At 53.2% G+C, this 18,073-nt stretch overlaps 6 protein-coding genes across 6 annotated transcripts; 3 read left to right on the top strand and 3 right to left on the bottom strand.

Annotated features, from left to right (window-relative positions):
* Positions 1–2,136: 2,136 nt before the first annotated feature.
* On the top strand, positions 2,137–3,215 carry PG998_000263 (uncharacterized protein; the record flags this gene model as incomplete). The annotated part of the gene is made up of 2 exons (XM_066867081.1): positions 2,137–2,156; positions 2,711–3,215. The coding sequence occupies 2 exons, from the start codon at positions 2,137–2,139 to the stop codon at positions 3,213–3,215; spliced, it is 525 nt and encodes a 174-aa protein (XP_066735496.1).
* Positions 3,216–6,549: 3,334 nt separating this feature from the next.
* Positions 6,550–6,796, top strand: PG998_000262 (plasma membrane proteolipid 3; the record flags this gene model as incomplete). The annotated part of the gene is made up of 2 exons (XM_066867080.1): positions 6,550–6,701; positions 6,775–6,796. 2 exons carry the CDS (start codon positions 6,550–6,552, stop codon positions 6,794–6,796), a joined length of 174 nt encoding a protein of 57 aa, XP_066735495.1.
* A 1,344-nt stretch (positions 6,797–8,140) lies between these two features.
* On the bottom strand, positions 8,141–9,553 carry PG998_000261 (mitochondrial 37S ribosomal protein mS35; the record flags this gene model as incomplete). Its single annotated transcript, XM_066867079.1, has 3 exons — positions 8,141–8,419; positions 8,518–8,804; positions 8,896–9,553. 3 exons carry the CDS (start codon positions 9,551–9,553, stop codon positions 8,141–8,143), a joined length of 1,224 nt encoding a protein of 407 aa, XP_066735494.1.
* A 1,226-nt stretch (positions 9,554–10,779) lies between these two features.
* Positions 10,780–13,309, bottom strand: PG998_000260 (uncharacterized protein; the record flags this gene model as incomplete). Its single annotated transcript, XM_066867078.1, has 4 exons — positions 10,780–12,543; positions 12,600–12,784; positions 12,871–13,132; positions 13,199–13,309. 4 exons carry the CDS (start codon positions 13,307–13,309, stop codon positions 10,780–10,782), a joined length of 2,322 nt encoding a protein of 773 aa, XP_066735493.1.
* A 1,281-nt stretch (positions 13,310–14,590) lies between these two features.
* On the bottom strand, positions 14,591–15,067 carry PG998_000259 (uncharacterized protein; the record flags this gene model as incomplete). Its single annotated transcript, XM_066867077.1, has 1 exon — positions 14,591–15,067. One exon carries the CDS (start codon positions 15,065–15,067, stop codon positions 14,591–14,593), a length of 477 nt encoding a protein of 158 aa, XP_066735492.1.
* Positions 15,068–16,524: 1,457 nt separating this feature from the next.
* On the top strand, positions 16,525–17,417 carry PG998_000258 (autophagy protein 16- interacts with Atg12p-Atg5p; the record flags this gene model as incomplete). Its single annotated transcript, XM_066867076.1, has 3 exons — positions 16,525–16,609; positions 16,754–17,163; positions 17,244–17,417. The coding sequence occupies 3 exons, from the start codon at positions 16,525–16,527 to the stop codon at positions 17,415–17,417; spliced, it is 669 nt and encodes a 222-aa protein (XP_066735491.1).
* Positions 17,418–18,073: the final 656 nt, after the last annotated feature.

Here is an 18,073-nt window from a genome sequence, read left to right as displayed (position 1 = left end):
TTACGACGGTCGCAAAGCTTGACATAGTCCCTGTCTGGGGAAGATGCTTGCTCGGTGGAAACCTGCCATATCGAGTAAGTATAGAGAAGAAAAAAGTGGTACGCCCTAACCCGAAGACTCTGTCGCCGTAGTACCAATGCCGTCATTCTCGTTGAGCCGTGACATATCTACAATCATACCCCGCCACTCACCGGGGGGGTAGTCTGTAGTACAACATCTTCTCGGCGGTAATGTGTTTACGGCCCCCGAAACCGGGCGGGATTCATCTGGAGATAATTGACCACTCAGATCTCACTATGGATGCTTTTGGGGGTTGGGGTGGTTCACACATCTGGGTTGAAAAGCAATGTGCGTCTGTTTGACACCGCTGCATGCACTCAGTTGCCGTGTCTCGGCTGGTCGGAGTGAGGATTCGGTGTACTTGGGATGGATAGTATAACATGTGTGTAGACAGACGAATGTGATCGGAACCTAGTTGAAAACGGATGCGGGACAAGCGGCGTGGCGTTTGGACGACGGCAATTCATGGCCAGTCAAAATACAGGAATCAGCAAATTGTTGCGGCCAATTGTGATGGCAATCCCGGGCACGAGTGGTTCTCCATGAGACATGCAGCAAGGTAAGTTGTGTTACCTGGCAAACACAAACTGGCCTAGACGAAGTCCTGGCATCCTGGGCTTTCTGGGTTTTCTGCGTCAAGTTCTCGCAAAAGGCGGCTTAGCGGTGCCGAACGCCCGGCCCTGCCAGAGAGCCTGGGTCAGCGACAGGCCACTGTTCTGTCCTGGCCACTGGAATGCTGCAATGTCTCTTCTTTTCCGATCTGCAGGACCAACACGTACGCGCCGAACGGAGTATTACTTAGCACCCCTGGCATGGCAAAAAAGGGCAGGAAGCTCAGAGCAACGCCACGTAATCGTCAATCGTCGGTGACATCTTTGCCATCCAAATATGTTGAAGAGATGACAATCACTGCACACACCCAAGGCTTCCACGGTGCCGGTTACCCAGTGGAGCGTTTGGAAGGATGTCAGTCACATGGTTTCTGTTCCTGTCCCGCTCCGCAGGTAACGACGTAGGGCTAGCAGGTGGCAGGTGGCAGGTTCGCAGTACCAATACTGCTTTGGAATTGATTGGTGTTTATCAGATGCCCCCTCCGAAGCCGAAGGGAGCATCCAGAAGATCATCTAGGTACAATCACCACCATCCGCGTCAGCAGGCCAAGGCAAGCATATGCACGCACACACAACCACAAAGGAGCCAGTCAGCCAGTCACCTGCTGACGCTAAGGCACTCTTCGACATGGGAGTCTTCGAATCCTGCTGCGAGACGGATGGTGATCATGTACATAAAGTAATCACTGGCCATTCCGGCCGCTTTTTGTTTTGCTTTGTTTTTGAGTCTGCCTCTCAGCTAGGTATCAAATGGGCGAATGAACGAATTGCCTCATACATGCACAATACCTCAACAACATTGCTGTAATCCTCCGTCCATCCAACCCCACCTGTTTTTATTAGTCACTTTTAAACTTGGTGAGACTATCTCCAGTTCCAGTCTGTCCAGTCCCACGGTGTCACTGGTTACTGACTGGCATCCTACACAGCCTACCGAGAAAGCTAGAGCCACGATTGCACCTAACCCTTTGGGGACCCTGATCACCTCGACTGCCTACCTACTGCTTACTGGCAGCTTATCTTACCTGGTAATTCTTGTTCAACATATATCCAAGCTTGCCGAGACGTCTGGTCTGCTTCCTTTCCTCTTTGGCCAACCCACCTACGAGTGAACAACCCATACGTATACCACCACATACATACATACATCCTGCCTCTTTCAAGCGCGCGGTTGCCCCGTTGCCAAGAAGATCAAACGACAGTTGATACCCCTCGGTTTCTTCAGAGGGACCCTTGGTGAAGAAGAAGGCATCGCTATCCCGGGACCCTCTTAGCCTCCCTACCCCTACCAGGTGAGCATGGGTCTTTCTTTCATTTCATTCTGCCTCTCATTTGATACTCTCGCCGCAATCCCGAAGAAGAAGAAGCCCAATGCACCCCCAAAGCCCACCCCCGTCTGATTGGTCGACTCCTTTTGTGTTGAGCCGTGTCCATCGTCGGTCGACGTTGGACCCCATATGCCACCATGGCGCCCTCGTCCCGCAAGTGCTTTATGAGGGACCATTTCCCTCCGGGGAACACCCTCCTGAGTCGAGCCTGAGGTCTGAACTTGGGTTCGTCTTAAATACCACCCAGCTGTCGCCATCGCCTGTTTCTCTTACATGTCGCACCACTGCGCTTCCGAAGTAGAGCATAAAAACCTTCTCGTCGCTCAGGGCTCTTGCTGCTCCCTTACCCAGGGCGTCTTTAAAGTTGATGGCTGCTAGCCCTTGAGTTCTTTATTCTATCTATACCTTCTCTCTGTCCTTCTTCTCTGTCTTTATCAGACAGACAATACACTGTCTATTTGGTTTTCTTTTTGTCTATTGTTCCTAGCAACCGGAACGGCGGCGAAACAGACACTGCCCCATCCACTTCATACATAGCCCGCGAAACCTGTCTCCGCGAAGCTACTACTATATAAAAATAGCCCGTTTCCACTTCTTGCGTTTCGACTTCACACGTCTTCATTTTCTCTCCAATGCCGCTCCCGGCTCCTCTCCGTCCGCCCTTCGCCATCCTGCTTGAACGCTTCCGAGCTGACCGATCCGAGAACCCAGACATCGTAGTGACCACCATGTCGTCGGCGTCAACCATCAGCAGCAGCACCCGGCCCCTGAGCCGGGACCAGCACTCCCCTACCCCTACGACACGGGCTTCCCGGACTCGTTCGCCGCGCGCACGACGTCGCTGCGGCACCCCGACGCCAACACGTCGCCCGGCGCCTGCATCTCGGCCGAGGACATTGACCCCGCCAAGACGCTGCACCGCTCGCGGCGCTCGCTGCTGCGCAAGAAGCACCGGCGCACCATTAGTCACGGCGTCATCACCGAGGCCGAGGCTGCCATCGCCGAGTACCAGAACGACAGCGCCGTCGACGTCAACGAGAGCAAGGACATGCTCGTCTACGACGACGCCGGCTTCCGGCCCGCCTCCAAGGACAGCAGCGTCAGCTTAAACCGCGTGGAGAGCTCCACGAAGGGCGCTTCCTCTCCGCCGAGCTCACCGGCCCAATCCTCGCGGCGCAGGAGCATGTTTCAGAAATGGCGCGGCCAAAAAGCTTAAGCGGAACAACAATATCGAGAGAACCTAGACCGGGCGACAACGCATCACCATCGATTCGATGACATTTGGACATCCTTCTTCCCATGGTATATGTTTTTATGGAACTCCCGAACCCCCAGAAGGGGACTCAGAGCCGGGAACAGAAAGCAACACAAAAAAAACCATCGGGGTCATTTCAGCGCGGAGTTATTATGGGAAAACAGCATTGGACATTGGGGCATTGGGCGGCGAGATTACTGGGCAGGGTTTCGGGACGCAAATTGACGATATTTATGACCAACATTCATTCCGTTCTCATGGGGTCCCTACTGCATCTTGCTGGTTTGAGGTGTGGCGATGAGATCATTCATTACCATTAATACAAACTGGACATTCGTTGCAGCGGACTTTTGCGAGAGAAAACCAGCTCTCCAGGGTGAGTAGTGCTTCGCTCTGTAGAATTCAACTGCATTACTATAACATCAAAAATACAATAACAACAATAACAATACCATCAGCAATATACTTACAGCCCGTCACTTCGTGATATCATGTCAGAATATAGTGAGTGTCCTTCGACTTCGGGGGCTGGGGGTGCTGTGTACACTAAGTTTCAGTAATGTCCTAACCAAGTAAGTCCCCTATCCCAAAGCCCCAAGCCTCCAGCAACTACGCTGAAGCTAAGATGCCGATCAGCCGGCAGAAAAGCTTGGCGCCCATCGCAATGTTCTAGATCTGGACAGCCTGGCGCCCCGCCTTTTATTACTCGTCGCTTAGACGCTCTGCTTGGGTGCCGAGATGCCGGTACTATTTGTTGACTATGGCCTACTCCGGACGGGCTTATCAGCTTGTCATTTGACTGCTGGGAACACACCGTCGCTATTTGTGGGAAAGTCAATTCCATCAAATGCATTTTCATTATCTCACTGCAGTATTAAATGATGGCGCATGCCGCAGCCGCGGCGTCCGGCTTGCGTCGCAGCCTCGGCTGCTGTCTTTCACCATCTAGCGGTACGTGCCGTGTGTTTGGCGTATGCGGCATAGATGCGTAGTAAGCAAGCTGTACATTCATTCACCCATGGCCTTGTAGTGAGTAAGTCATGACACTTGCCGCATAGGAAGGCTGGCGAAGCATATTGTCTATCTATCGAAAGCAGCCCATTCGTATTCTCTCGCGTATTATCTTGCCCCCCAGCCACCCGCGAGCAGCTGAGACGGACAACGCTAGATGCAGAGATGCGCACAAGAAAACATTACAGGCGCGGACAACAGGCGCGGACATGGCTTGAAGGCGAACCGAGATGTTTGGCTGGGCCGGGGCCACCGAGTTGAACATTCGTTGAACGGTCTGCATGTATGTAATGTAAGCTGCATAGGGAGTTGACTGCTTGTGATCGGTTAGGTATTAGTGATTGGGCACCTCTCGATAGACAGACAACGTGTTCCTGGCTAGCAGAAGAAAGCGCCTCACTCCCTTGCTCTGTGACTGGGGTTAGGCTGGTTGTTGAAAAATCTCTGATTAGTTGGGAACCACGGGATGAGGCGGATCGGAGTACGTAAACCTCGTCGGTATGCCCTGCTGCATATGCCCATATTGAATGTTGAGATGCTGTGATGCAATTGGAGGGACCGGAGTCCGTCCGGGGGAGGGATACTCTTGTGGGATATCGTGGCTGTGCGACGGCAATTCGTCGACATATGAGGCGCAGCACCTTAGCTTGCGTACGAAAGACTGTGGCAACAGTTTTCCGGCTGGCATAGACATTCGAGACACTGCGCGTAAGCCACTTACCCGTAAGCCGTTTCCAATAGGTCTCACTGTTAACGGCCTTGTGTGCCCGAGTTGTGCCGCGTAACCGTGCCGCCTGTCGCATAAGGCTCAGATAGGCGCCGATGTAGACGTCAAATTTGGTGAAAGGTGGACTGATCAACGAGGTGGTTCGTAAGCTCTTCAGCTTGGCATTGTGGGCTTGGGCTGTTGGTCGCAGGTTTGGTTGTTTCTGCAGCAACTTGAGTGGTGAGTGGTGACCGCATTTTTGGCCGAGGAGGGAGCGTACTGCGTACGGGGCAGTAGTGCTACTGCTGGGGGTAGGAAGGGATACCGACCATGGGTGCATGGGCTGATGTAATTGGTTCTTTCCGCGCACATGCTGCTAGAGCTCGGCAATTACACACTAGCCACGAGCCACACAAGCTCCACTGAGCGAACGCCACGATTTGATCATGGGATGTCGTCTCCCTCCGCAGAAGGAAATCCGATCGGTTGCAGGGTGCGAGAGGCACAGCGTTCGCCGCTGAGGCACAGCAAGCATCCGGCCCCCATCGCTCGTTGATCGTTGATCGGTGCAAAGGCTAATGTGAACGACATATCAAAAATAGGTTGCGCGACGATGGCAATGCGAGCGAGCGAACGCGGGTTGCGCCTGCGACAAAGCAATGGGTGTATGCAAACTCTACACACACGGCCTATTCTAACAGTGACGTTCGGGATTCGGCAGTAGGCCAGAGGCAGCTCCAAAATTAAAGGGCCAGCCCAGTCGCTCCATTTGCAAGGAAACGCTGAATGAACGGGAAGGGGGAAATGGAAATGTGCCAGGTAACATGACATTCCAGCGGCTGTGGCTGGGAGCTGGCAGGGAGAGAATCATGCCAATTGGGAAAGCGGCAGATAGCACGCAGCAAAAGGCAGCACGAAAAAACCTGGAAGCTTGGAAAGTTGGACGGTTGCGGGCAAGTGGTTGGCTTGGGCAATGACGCACTTGTGTCCAGCCCAGGCCGCCCAGCATCAGAAGCTCCGGAACTGGACATGGATGGCATGGATTTGGCTGCTCGGGGGGTGCTATGAGGTAAGGACTGGTCACTAGTAAGCGGGAAATGCATCATTGTTGTTGACTTTGCGTTTCGCTTTGGGCCGGAGGTACTTCGTCAGGCAGCCCAGGCGGCCTGGTTTGCAGGCGACGAACCCGGCATGTCAAGTACATGCAGCCTTAGCCCAGTCATCCCGACTCCTTCATTCTTCCTCCATAGTGGGCACATACGGCGGTACTTACCACACTGACCGGACAGCATAGCAACAGGTCAGGTAGATTGTCAGTGACCAAGGAGCGCATCCGATCTCATTGCCTTAGGCGACTGGCTGCATTGCGTATTGCGACCTGCTCCCCGGTGACTCCGTGTGCTACTTAAGCTCTCTCTGCCCGCCTTGCTTCTTAAACTTTTGACCATTCCATCCATCTATTTGTTCATCACGAATCTACAAAAGCCAGCTTTCTCTCACCGCCGAGACTAAGTCTTTCATCACTCACCCAAACAACAAACAAACGATCAGTCTTCGTACCAACCACCACTCTTCAAGATGCCTTTCACCGCCAGCGATATCTGCAAGATCATTCTTGCCATCTTCCTGCCTCCCGTCGGTGTCTTCCTGGAGCGCGGATGCCATGGCGACTTCTTCATCAACATCCTGTTGACCATCCTGGGTTACATCCCCGGTATCGTCCACGCTCTGTAAGTTATACATACTGCCATATGCTCGCGCTGCTAGACTGGAACGTGTGGCTAACCATTGGTCCCCCTACAGGTACATCATTCTCAAGTATTAAACGAGACGCCTGCCCTTCGACCGCGGGGAAGTTGACCGAGCTCCCCAAATGTTGCCTGATCCCTGAGCGCCTGCGGCATGTTTTCTCCAGCCCGACAGACCGCCCATGTGACGGTTCGGACTAGCCAATAGGCAAGCCGCAGCGTTTCCCAATGCATCAAGCCTACATATACGGACTCGTCCAACCCCCTGCTCTTAATTACAAGACAGGCGTCTGTTTCCGACCAAGATCAACACACAATCTTAATACTTGCACAATTCGTCATTTTTTAATACCCACACCCACCACAGCTTCGGCGGCGGCTGCATGTGGGGCCCACGAACCCGCCAAGGTTCTGCGGGCTCTGCATGATGTCTGTTGTTCCGCACAACAACACATACCCACACGTCACCGAGACATATGATACCACTTTGCTTTCTGTCTGCTAGTTCGTTCGACGACCGTGCGTCGCAAATACCACTGCGATGTGCCCGATGAGGAAGGGGACGGGGAGAAGGCACGGGAAAGGGAGGGCTATGGATTCCGTCTCCGGAACTCCATGAGCATGTTCCCTCGGATTCTGTTCTCGCTTGGAGAGAACCGTTTCCGGATCTTGTATCATAGCTGAACGAACCCTTGCGGATCCATTTTGGGGCGCAGAGTAATGATGATGAAAGTCGATACCCTTACGCATATGCAATCTTTGAATCTTGTGAAACTGTTTAACGCTGTTTGCTGCTAGATTCATACCAGCAGCATGCGCTAAGTGAGCATATCTGCCATTGCACATTTGATGGTATTATTCTCCAGCATTATTCTGCCCATGCGTGGCGGCTTGCACAGTGGCCATCGGACATTGAAGCCATTGCCTGGGAAGATATTGACTCGATGATGCAATCTCGTCACTGCGATTCACTACGAGTCACCAAGCAATCAAAAACACATCTTCTATTTTCCCGCATTTTACAGACCTGTGGCAACTCAATACGACTCGGATTGATTTCTTCAATGTTTACTCCGCTGCATACGTAGGAACAACTACTGGAGTAATTAATAGCCAATAGAGTGACGATTCAATTATGCATAGTCATAGACGGAAAGCAGTGCTTTCGTCATCAAGGGGTGCATGCAGCTACACTCAAGAACCTGTTTGCGGTTTAACCGAACTGCCAAATGCCAGTATATTGTTACATTTATACATTGGGGGAGCCAATATATCCCTCAGCTTGGTCCTTTCGGTATCATACAAGCGTAAAGCGTCTATCAAGGCCCAATCATCCGTGTGCCCCCTTTCTTTTGCTATGTCTTCCCCTGGGGACGAGGTAGTATGCATGTAATGTTGTTCGTTTTTCATTCCATTCCCTTTTACCTCGACGCTCGCGGGTTCTTGAGGTTCAGGCGCTCGGGTATGCGCAGGTTCGCCATGGCGGGCTCGGCGAAGAACTTGTCGACCCTCTCGTTCCCGTCGACCAGCAGGCCGCTCTGCTCCTTCTCCTGGTCGAGCAGCAGCGACTTCTGCCTCGCGGCGTCCAGCTGCTGCATGCGCTCCTCCGTCAGGCGCCACTCCTTGGGGAACTGAGGCCGGACCTTGATCTGGTGGTGCCTGGTGTCCAGAGGGACATCTTCGAACGTGTCGGTTTTGTCCTGTAGTAATTGACGCAATTGCAATTAGCATAACTGTATACCATCTCGTCCGTCTACCGTATGAATTTGTGACACGCCCCCATCCATCTGCTGCTTACCTTGGCTTGGGCGACGAGCTTTTCCACGAGATCACCCAAGTACCTCTTGTTCTGGGCCTGGTGGTCAAACTGCTCGCAGCTCATCTTGGCGACGTTGGTCTCCGGGTTCCAGCGCGCGCCGAGGAGCTTCTTGAGCTTCAGCTGCTCGGCTTCGTTCAGGGGCAGATCGCGCGGCGAGAATTCGACCACCACCTTGCTGGCGGCCGGGTGCTCCTCGCCCATGTAGGTCGTGTATCGGAACCGCAGGCATTGCTCCGGAGTAGGAGGCTCAAACTTGCGTGCGAGCTCTGTGGGACGGCGTAAAGTCAGCGTAAGCCCCCGAGTAGTTATGAGATTGGCTACAAAGGGGAGAGAGGGCAATTGGGGGCGGGCACTGACTGGAGAGTAGGGGCATCTGCCATGCCGCTATACGCGCATACTCTCGCTGCTCGCGGAACTCCTCGAGCTTGCCGTGGCCCATTGCCAGAATATCGTCGTCGGCCGGGTCATCTTCATCCAAGTCATCGACCAGCACGTCTGGATCTTCCTCGTCTTCTCCCCAGAACGACTCCCTCTTCGTCTTCTTGGGCACTCTGGTGGCTTTCATTACGGCATCTTCCATGTCTTTCATAGTAGACGCCAGTTCGTCGAATATAGCCTTTTGGTCCTCGGAGAAATTCGACTGGCCGTCGTACGCCTCGAGAAGCTGGGCTTGCGCCTGTCGTTGCGACTTAGAGGGGTTGCTCTTGAGCGGCTTTTGCTTCAACATTAGCTCGTGCACTTCGTTGGGGACGACGTGGACGTCTAGCGCTTTCCGAAGCTCGGCGTTGTCGGCGCCAGGTTCGCCCGAGGCAGCCTTCGGAGCAGCCTTTGTCGCTAGTTGTGCTTCGGACGGTGTCTTGTTCTTGCCCTTGTCGTCGGCGCGCCGCGTGGGGGTGGAGGAGAGAGCCCGTCGGGCGTAGATGGCGGTGCGTGTGGGCGCAATGCCCCGAGTAGCCGAGGGCTGTCTGCCGTAGGAGCGCAGACCGGCCCGCAACGACCGTACCGCAAAGGCCATGGCTGTCAATGGGCGTTTGCGAGCGAGGCTGTCCTTATGAATGGTGGGCTTCAGTCATATATTCAGAGCTCCATGATAAATTTCCACGGTTGTCAGGGTATTTCCGGCCCGGCAAATGTTACAGCCAGCTCGGCGGCCCTGCAAAAAACAGGTGGGGTCTTGGTTGGTGCTGAGAAATTCTCTGATTGGCTCGCGTCTTGTGTAGCCGCATTATGTAAGCAAGCCACTTACACTCACAGGCAGAAAGGACTGAACACCTGGTCGTGCGTATCAGCCTGGAGGCGCCCTGAAGACACTGCAGAAGTTTATTGGTCTTACACCGTTATTCGATATTTGTGATAGCTGGAGGTGGAAGATGTAGGGAGGTGGCTGGAGGTGTGGCTGAATATGTAGCCTGCCTCCTGAAATATATCCTACCTACAGCCCTCATATAAGGAAGGCAGACTTTACTCTATAAGCACATGAACCAGAGAGGGATCAGTCAGTCATGTGTTTGGGGAAAAAAATCTCATCAATAGAATTTCGGTACAGCAACAACAACAACTATAACAGACAACATGTAGCAACCACTATATGCCCTTTGCCAACGCCGGAAACCAGACGCCTAGGTAACACCCATGCTTTCCAGCAGAAGTCAGTTCCCTCCTCCCTCCACCCCCTCCCTTTCCTATTATCGCAATCCAACAAAACAAACAAATCGGTGGTGTATGTATACACCCTCGGTTTTCGGCGGTGGATGATCAATCATCGAGGGGGAGTGAGTATCTCCTCCTCTCCCTTGAAGATGAACGAACTTCATCCACTTACACCGATTACAAAAAAATCAGGAAAGCTTTATATCCAGCGGGCCACTTAGAGAGTGGAACCGTTCAATGGTCCTCCTCTAAGCCTTGCGGCAGGGAAAATGGTATGCAATAAAAGTGACTACAGGAAACTTGAGCCAGCCGGCGGTATGCTCGAGCGTGCGAACGCAGAAAGTGGACAGAAGAGGGAAGAGAAAAAAAGTAAACGAAGAAGAAGAAAATGTCGCTAGAGGGCCTTAAAAGCAGAAAGAATCAAGGCTTGGGTTGCAAGATGCGAATCACTGAGAATCGTCAAAAGTCGTCGATCGTTCTTTTTTGGTCATGTTCATGGATCCGTCATCATGAAGATGCGTCAGGCGCGCCGTGCAAAACTCCAGAAAACATCGTGACACGTACGGGTTGGGCGCGTTAACCACCACACCATTAGTAAGGATCGTCGTCGGTCCACTCGCTCCCCGAGATGGTTCGGTTCCCTTCCGCATCCACCTGCCCATGGCCGGCATGCATAGCAGGTGGGATGCCCCGGAGCCGTTTGTTCTGACTGGACTGCAGCCGCGAGTAGGGGTCCTCGGGGGTGAAGCGTTTGTTCTGTGATTGCGCTGCCCGTACTTTGGCATAGTAGGCATCTGACACGTCCTCTTCAGGCTCCGAGTTATCGTCGTATGTCTCCCAGTTCTCCGACGCGGACACACCCGATACCGTTGTCGCTACTGTCGAGGTATCGGAGACCTGTCTAGGCGGCGGCGCTTGAGGGTATCCAGAGCGTGTGAATCGCTCGTTCTGGCTCGAGGCCGAAGTATGCGAGTAATGAGATGCTGTCATCTGAGATCCGCGGCTTGATTGGGAATCCGATCGGTCAAGGTACACGTCTTCGGGCTCCACGGCTCGGATCTTGCCACTGCCATTCATCATCAACCCCGAGTTCTTGTAGGGGTTGTTGGGTGTTTCCAGCGGCGGCCCTGGCACGAGCTCTCTCATTTTGGGGGGAGCACGCATCAACGGGGCTGATCGGAGAGGTGCTTGGGACTGGGATTGGACCAGAACTCGACAGTCCGGCCTTTGCCTCTCGGGGGAGTTTTTGCCATCTCTCATGCTGGTAAGAGGGGCTCTTGGGATAGGCACCCTAGACGGGCTTTGGGGGTTTCCAGGAACTAGTATCGGTGGCGGCACTCCTCTCTTCAATGTACCACCATTGCTGGCCCCATTGTTAGTTGAGGCGGCATTGGGCGTCTTTGATCGCGTGAGAGTATCTGATCGAGAGAGCGTATTCGACCGTGTGAGCGTGTTGGACCTCGTGAGCGTGCCACCTGCTTTGTTGGTAGTGCTGTTTGTTCGGCTCGGCGGCGGCTCTCTTTTCGCTGCCGATGGCGGATTGGCTGGCGTTTTGGCCCGAGTCCCGGCGGCTGTGGTTGGTCGTGGGGGTTGTTCTTCCGTCTCCAGGTTATCCAGATATCTCTCGCCATGTACGAGGAAGTCCCGGCCGTATTCGTCCTCCCATTGCTCGAGCACTTTGCGGAGCTCGGCGGCCACCTTGGGCAGCTCTTTGGCTATCCGCTTGCGCATCTTCTCTTCTCGTAGCAGTTTGCCGGGATCCCGTTTTTCGCCCTTCTGGCCACGGCCCATGAGGCGCGAGGCATCTTGACTTGATGCAGCAAGCTCATCACGGTCGTGGGTCAGAGTGCGATGTTTCTCAACCAACGCCAAGGTCGGGGCGCGTTGCTCCTGCAGCTGCTCAAGGCGGGCAATCTCACGCTCATGGGCTTCTAGCAGAGCATCGCTATAAACGTCTGAGAAGGCAGGGGTGAATTCAAGCATCTCATCTTCGGAATAGTATAGCGCATCCCAGAGCTCCTGCAGCTTGTATCGCGCATCTTCGACGAAGAGATGCAAGTTTTGTCGTTTCAACTCGTTCAGCCGCGAAAGTTCGTCCTCGAACTCGTTGATCTGTCGAACGCCACAGCCGCGGTTCCCGTTCAGGAACGCCTTACATTCCGACTCCTCGATTCCCAGCTTGTCCCATAGCGCTTCCACGGACGTCTTCAAGTTTTGTAGGCGCTTCTCGCGGTTCTTCTTCTCGTCCGAGAGCTTGTCTCTTTTGCCGTGCAACCTCGCAAGATCTTCTTCGTGCAAGCCAAGCTGTTCTGGCGCATCTCTGTAGTATTTGACAATCGCTGCGTCAGTTTGGGCCTGGGGGTGCCGAGTTCTGCCCATAGCTGAATGATGTCCTCGGATAGGGATTTGACGGTGTCAACGCGACGGGCATACTCCTCGTATACTCGCGTGAACTCATCATCCAACTTGTCAACGTAAGCTGGCGAGAGATCGAATGATGGTGGTAGTGATTGGTTGGGTCCGGTAGGAGGGAGGGCAATCCGGACGAAGCTGGGCTCCAGGTGTGAAGAGTAGGATTCTAAAGCTAGGACAAGTTCTGTTCAAATAAGATGTCAGTCAGTCGTTCCCCAGTTGGCAGGGAGGCGATGCGCTGCATGTAGCTTCGCCGAGGTGAATGCTTACTCTTGACTTGCTCGAACCTTTCGCGATGAAGTCTGCCGACCTGGACTTGTTTCTCCTTGAGCCCTTTCAAGCACCGCGAAAGGGGAAATGTTATCCGAAGCTCGTCGTCTTCCTCTGAGTAGTTGTGTTGCGACTCGTCCAAAGATGCTTCCATCTGACGGATGACTGTGATGATCTGGTTGGCCTCATCGAGCATTCTCTTCTTCTCTTGCGTCACGCTCTTGACCTGGTTGTGCAGCGTCTCTGATAGGGCCGCAAATAGCTGCGATCGTGGGGGTTAGCTCGCGGCGTCTGTGCGAATGACGTGCATCATGCAGTAGTGCCTTACCTCTGCCTCTCGCGACTCGCGATCATGGTTGGGAACGCCAATCTCATCGAAGAGGCCATGTAGCTGGCCAATGATGGTGTTGACCTGCTGCGAAAGGTAGCTGGGATCCATCGTGGTGTGGATGAGCGAGCCTCGCTCCGAGAGGTCGTGGTTGGGGGTGTGGTAGGATACCGCTCTCGATTTGCGTTCGCGGGTTTGTTTGTTTGCGGGGCGGCGGTGATCGTAAGGGGCGGGCGTCCTTATAAATAAACGAGCGGCTTTTTGGGGGCGGTTTGCGATGTATGTAGATACTTGGAGTAGTTTGGCAGTGGAGAAAGTGGCATCAAGCATTTAAGTAGGATCTTTGCGAATTGAATTGGATTGGTGCGCGTTGGAGAAAGGCGGGATGTTTTCCTTTCTTTTCTTCTTGTTTTGCAGTCCGAAATAATCAAACGCGGTTTTCGAGTCAGGCCAGGTGAGAGCAACACTGCGACTCTACCTAATTCGTGAACATCACAGGCGGTCGATCCTACGAAAGTCGTGCGCGCAACAAGCAAGCTGCAGGGAGGAGAGAGGGCGTGAGAGAGTGAGAGAGCGAGAGTGAAGGTGGGATGGAATGATGGTGGTGAGGCTATTCGGAGCTGAAAAGGAAGAAAGGAATGTCCAAGCTCTCGGAGTCGATGGAGGGGGGTTGGGGAAGGTGTATGTGAATCGTCAACTGTCCGAAAACCAAAAGCAAGTGCGTGAAGTCGATCAACAATAGCAGTTCTGATATTACTTTTCCGGGTTCAGCAAAAAGTCGATTGGTTTGGCGTTACTTTCAGTCTGGGCTGCCGACAGGAAAGGACCGTTTTCCCAGCTTTCGCAGCCCGGGAGGCCGTTGCCACGGCAACGCCTGTGCCCAGCCGCCCCTAGCGCTGACTTGCAGGTCCAACTCCCCTAGCCCCCCGAATTGTTTCAGCCATTTCCAGCCAGGCTAGCCAGGGGAGCGTGGCCCTGGTTCAGAAGCGCGACAACTTCCCTGATCTTTACTGGTCGCTGGGCCTGCGCCGCCTGCGATTGGTGCTCCCCCACCGTTGCATCCTCCATTAAAACGGCTTATCGATACAAGCGTCGCCTATCACAGGCCCCGGCTCGTAGGGCTCCTCGGCTCGATGAAGCAAAAACTTGATAAACACAAATATCCATATCAGATCCCCCGGCTAGGCCGTCCTGGCCTTGTTATTGCGCGATGGAACACCTCCGGATCTTCTCTCCACGACCAGGTTTTGATGTCGATGGGTACGGCAGTCTTTCCCGAGTATCTAGCGTGTCTATTTTTTCCTATACGGCCGACGGAGAACGAGCGGCTTACCCAGAGTAGAATGTACATGTTCTTACCTACACTTACCTCTTTTATCTACTAGCATGCATTCATGCATTCATTCCCTGTATCACCTGGTCTTCCTCCTGCGTCAATTCGATCACAGAGTCAACACCGCTGTCGCTATCCTCCTGCGCCTCTTCTTCGTCACCTCCACCATGATGATGGTCTTCCCCGCCTCCAGAACTGTCACCTACCTGCTGCATCATTTGCCTGTCCACCAGTTCTGTCTTAGCAAGCAGATCCGCTTCCACCTCATCCAGTGCCATATTCGTGTCGTTCCAGGCCACCTGGTAGACGTCCCCTAGACCGTATTGCCTGGCAGTGTGGAATCCATAACCTATCTGATCCTCAGTAAAGCGCGGCACGGCCCAATTCATCCAGGCGTCTATACAGTCGGCACCTTGGTTGTCGGCATCGGTCTCGTCGAGCACTTCATCGAGGAGCTCGAGGGCTTTATCCCAGTCAAGAAGCTCGCTGTTGTTCCTGAGCCAGATGCGCAGCTGATCCCCACCCGAGTTCATCATTTTGCGGTCTTGACAGCAAGTAAACCAACCTTGTAATCGAAAGGATGATCGAGACCTAGTGAGGAGGTAAGTAAGGCGACGATAGCAATTGTCTATGTGAGGGTTCTAGCGATTGGTGTGTTGATGGTACTCTCCCTTCCCCATCATCCCTTGAGGGATGCTGCGGTTTTAAAGAACACCGCCTTGGTGTTTACAATGCCTTTGTTTTGCTACCCAACAAGGCATTGTTTGTACATTTCATTATACTTCAGAGGTATGCGCAGAAACATACAGTAACAGAAATACCTGGCCTTTGTTTAATGGAACCTCATCCAGTAACCTCTGCGCTTCGGGGATACTGGCATGTTCCAATGCCTAGTAATAATGGCACCACAACTGATGTGCCGAACCGTGCTGTACCATTCCTTCCTTAGTAAGAGCATATTTCGTTATTGCTGATATTTCAAAGCTTCGCGGCTTGTTGCAAAGAGCACGATGAGTTCCTGAGCACACAACCTCCAAGTATCTATTTGGTACCCATGCTGTATCTACAGCCAACTACTAAGTAATACCTGGTTTACGATAGAGTAGCTTCAGGTGGGTATGTGTTGAGATAAGCAAACCCTGCACATTGAAGAATAGACGCTTCTATGGAAGGAGCGGTAGCTAAGTGGTATAGCGTGGGATTGCAGTTATTCGCAATTATCCTAAGGTCGCGTGTTCGATCCACGCTCGCTCCTCTTTTTGTCGATTTCTACTTGTTGGCAGCAACTATCTTTTTGGCTTGCAGGAGAGAACAAGAAGTGACTATCAACAGTGTGAATGGAGTACTGATAACAATCACATGGGAAACCTTCCTTCTTCTGAAGTGACAGTTAATATACAACCATGTAGATAGATAGATGCATTACAAGCATCCCACGTCTATCTGATAGCAAGTGCCTTATATGGGCTTTGCGCACCCCCGGATTTTCTTCCTTCTACTGATCCTAGGCAATCAAGGATTAAGCAACCGACTGACTGCTGCCCCTCGTTTCATACCGTCATCCCGCCCGTTAATGTAGTAGCAGTTCCTAGCTCATAGCACCCCGCGGCTGTCGGACCTATCTTTGCTGCTAGCATTCAAGGGAGGGAGAACAAGAGGCTCAAACAAACTTTCGTCTAGCTACAAGCCTAAACTCCCCAACATCTGAACTCCCAATGAGATGACAATGAGCTGTCCATGACCATCTCGCTCCATATATCCCACCCCTCATTAACGTCAAGAAAAATAAAGAGCTGGCCCTGATCCTTGGGACTTTCCCATTCACGCCCCTGGAAAGTTTTGGGCGCGTATCGTTCCTTGTAGTCGTTGCGGGGTAAAACTCGCAGTGCCTGCGTGTTGTTCGTCACGTTCGTCACTGCCGCGTGAGTCGCGTGTCGCATCGTATCGCAATAGAAGAAACCAGAGAAGAAGCGTCCGATCGGCTTGACCCGCCATGCCTAACTGGCGCGACGAATACCTGGTGAATCTCCAGGAAGCAGAGCGCAACAATCCCGTCAATAGGGACCTTGTCGCAGCCTGTGAGTTCTCGACTATTTTCTTCTTCCAGCGCCCCCCGGGTGTCGGTCGTCATTGTTGCAGTAGCAGCAGCAGCAGCAGCAGAAGCAGCGAGGGATGGCGATATGAACACTAACCACTAACTACAACTCGCCCTCGCCTCCTAGGCTCCCAACTCGCCGACCGCGTCGCGTCCCTCGAAGCCGAAAAGGCCGTCCTGGCGCAAAAGCTATCCTCCTCCTCCTCCCCATCCCACACCTCGACACCCTCGTCCCCGCCCACAACCACAGCGACATCGCCGCCGCCCGCCGAGAAACCACCACCATCCAGCGCGACCGCCGCCGGCGCGACAACGCCCAATATCGCCCAGTTGAGACTCGAGCTCGCCGAAGCCCTCCGCTCCAAGGGCCAGCTCGAAGCGCGGTTCAAGTCGAGCGATCTGCAGCTCCAGACGCTGCGGAGCAAGTCCAAGGTCGACGACAAGCGCATCCACGACCTGACGGCGGAGCGCAACACGCTGGCGACGAAGCTCAAGGACCGTAACGAGGAACTGGTGGGCAAGACCAAACTGCTCAAGGTGAGTTCTTTTTCGGACCCAGAGGGACGGGACGGGACGGGACGGGGCGCATTTACTAATTATGCAACCATACCACATAGGAAGTGCAAGATGAGAACTTGACCCTGACTATGGAAATTAACATGACCGAGCAGAAGGCCAAGAAGGTGGCCGACGAGAACAAGGAGCTGGTCGACAGGTGGATGAAGCGCATGGCACAAGAGGCCGACGCCATGAATCTCTCCAACGAGCCGGGGCACAGGAAGGGGCGATAGAGATTTTAGAGATATCAATAGTAACAACAACAGGGAAATGCCCTGGATGCAGAGAGATAAACAGAGATACCCATAGCGACGGCAACAGGATTTTGGCATATATTCAGACTTGGTCACATCGAATATACACAGGGGAAGCAAGTGCTCGTGAGGGAATCTGGGTTTCTTGTTCGCTCTTGTGGTATCCTATAAGTATACAAAAAAGGGTCTATACATGTAAGTCCATACACTTCTTCCCCGTCCACGCTGTTTCCATGCTTTGCGACGAAAGCAGCGCGCTCTCGCTTTCTAAAAAACTTCTGTATCTGAGAATTGCTTTGAAAGGAATGCACGCGGGGCTATGCCGATGACGCAGAATCAGAAATCTCTCCCTCGCTCACTTTCACCAAATCGCGTTCAGGTTCAGGGTCCCTCCCTACCTCGGTAAATGAAGCGACTTACTGTTCGAAGCTTCTCTCCCACACTCGTCCAAAGCACTTGCTCTCGAAGACCGGTGGGCCATAGTTTTCGAAGATTCTCTTGAAAACCCATACCCCTCCGAGGCTTCTCTTTCATACTCTCCCGAGGCTCTTCCTGCACACTCTTCTGAGGCTGCGGCATCTGCAGTGGAGCGTCTTGAGAGAGAGAACATACGTACGCCAAAGACATCTTATCAA

This window comes from Apiospora kogelbergensis (genome assembly GCF_038363985.1).
Source record: "Apiospora kogelbergensis strain CBS 113332 chromosome Unknown utg000001l_segment0_segment0, whole genome shotgun sequence".
NCBI lineage: Eukaryota > Fungi > Ascomycota > Sordariomycetes > Amphisphaeriales > Apiosporaceae > Apiospora > Apiospora kogelbergensis.
Note: the sequence above shows the minus strand (reverse complement) of the source record. Positions and strands in the feature narration are given on the sequence as shown.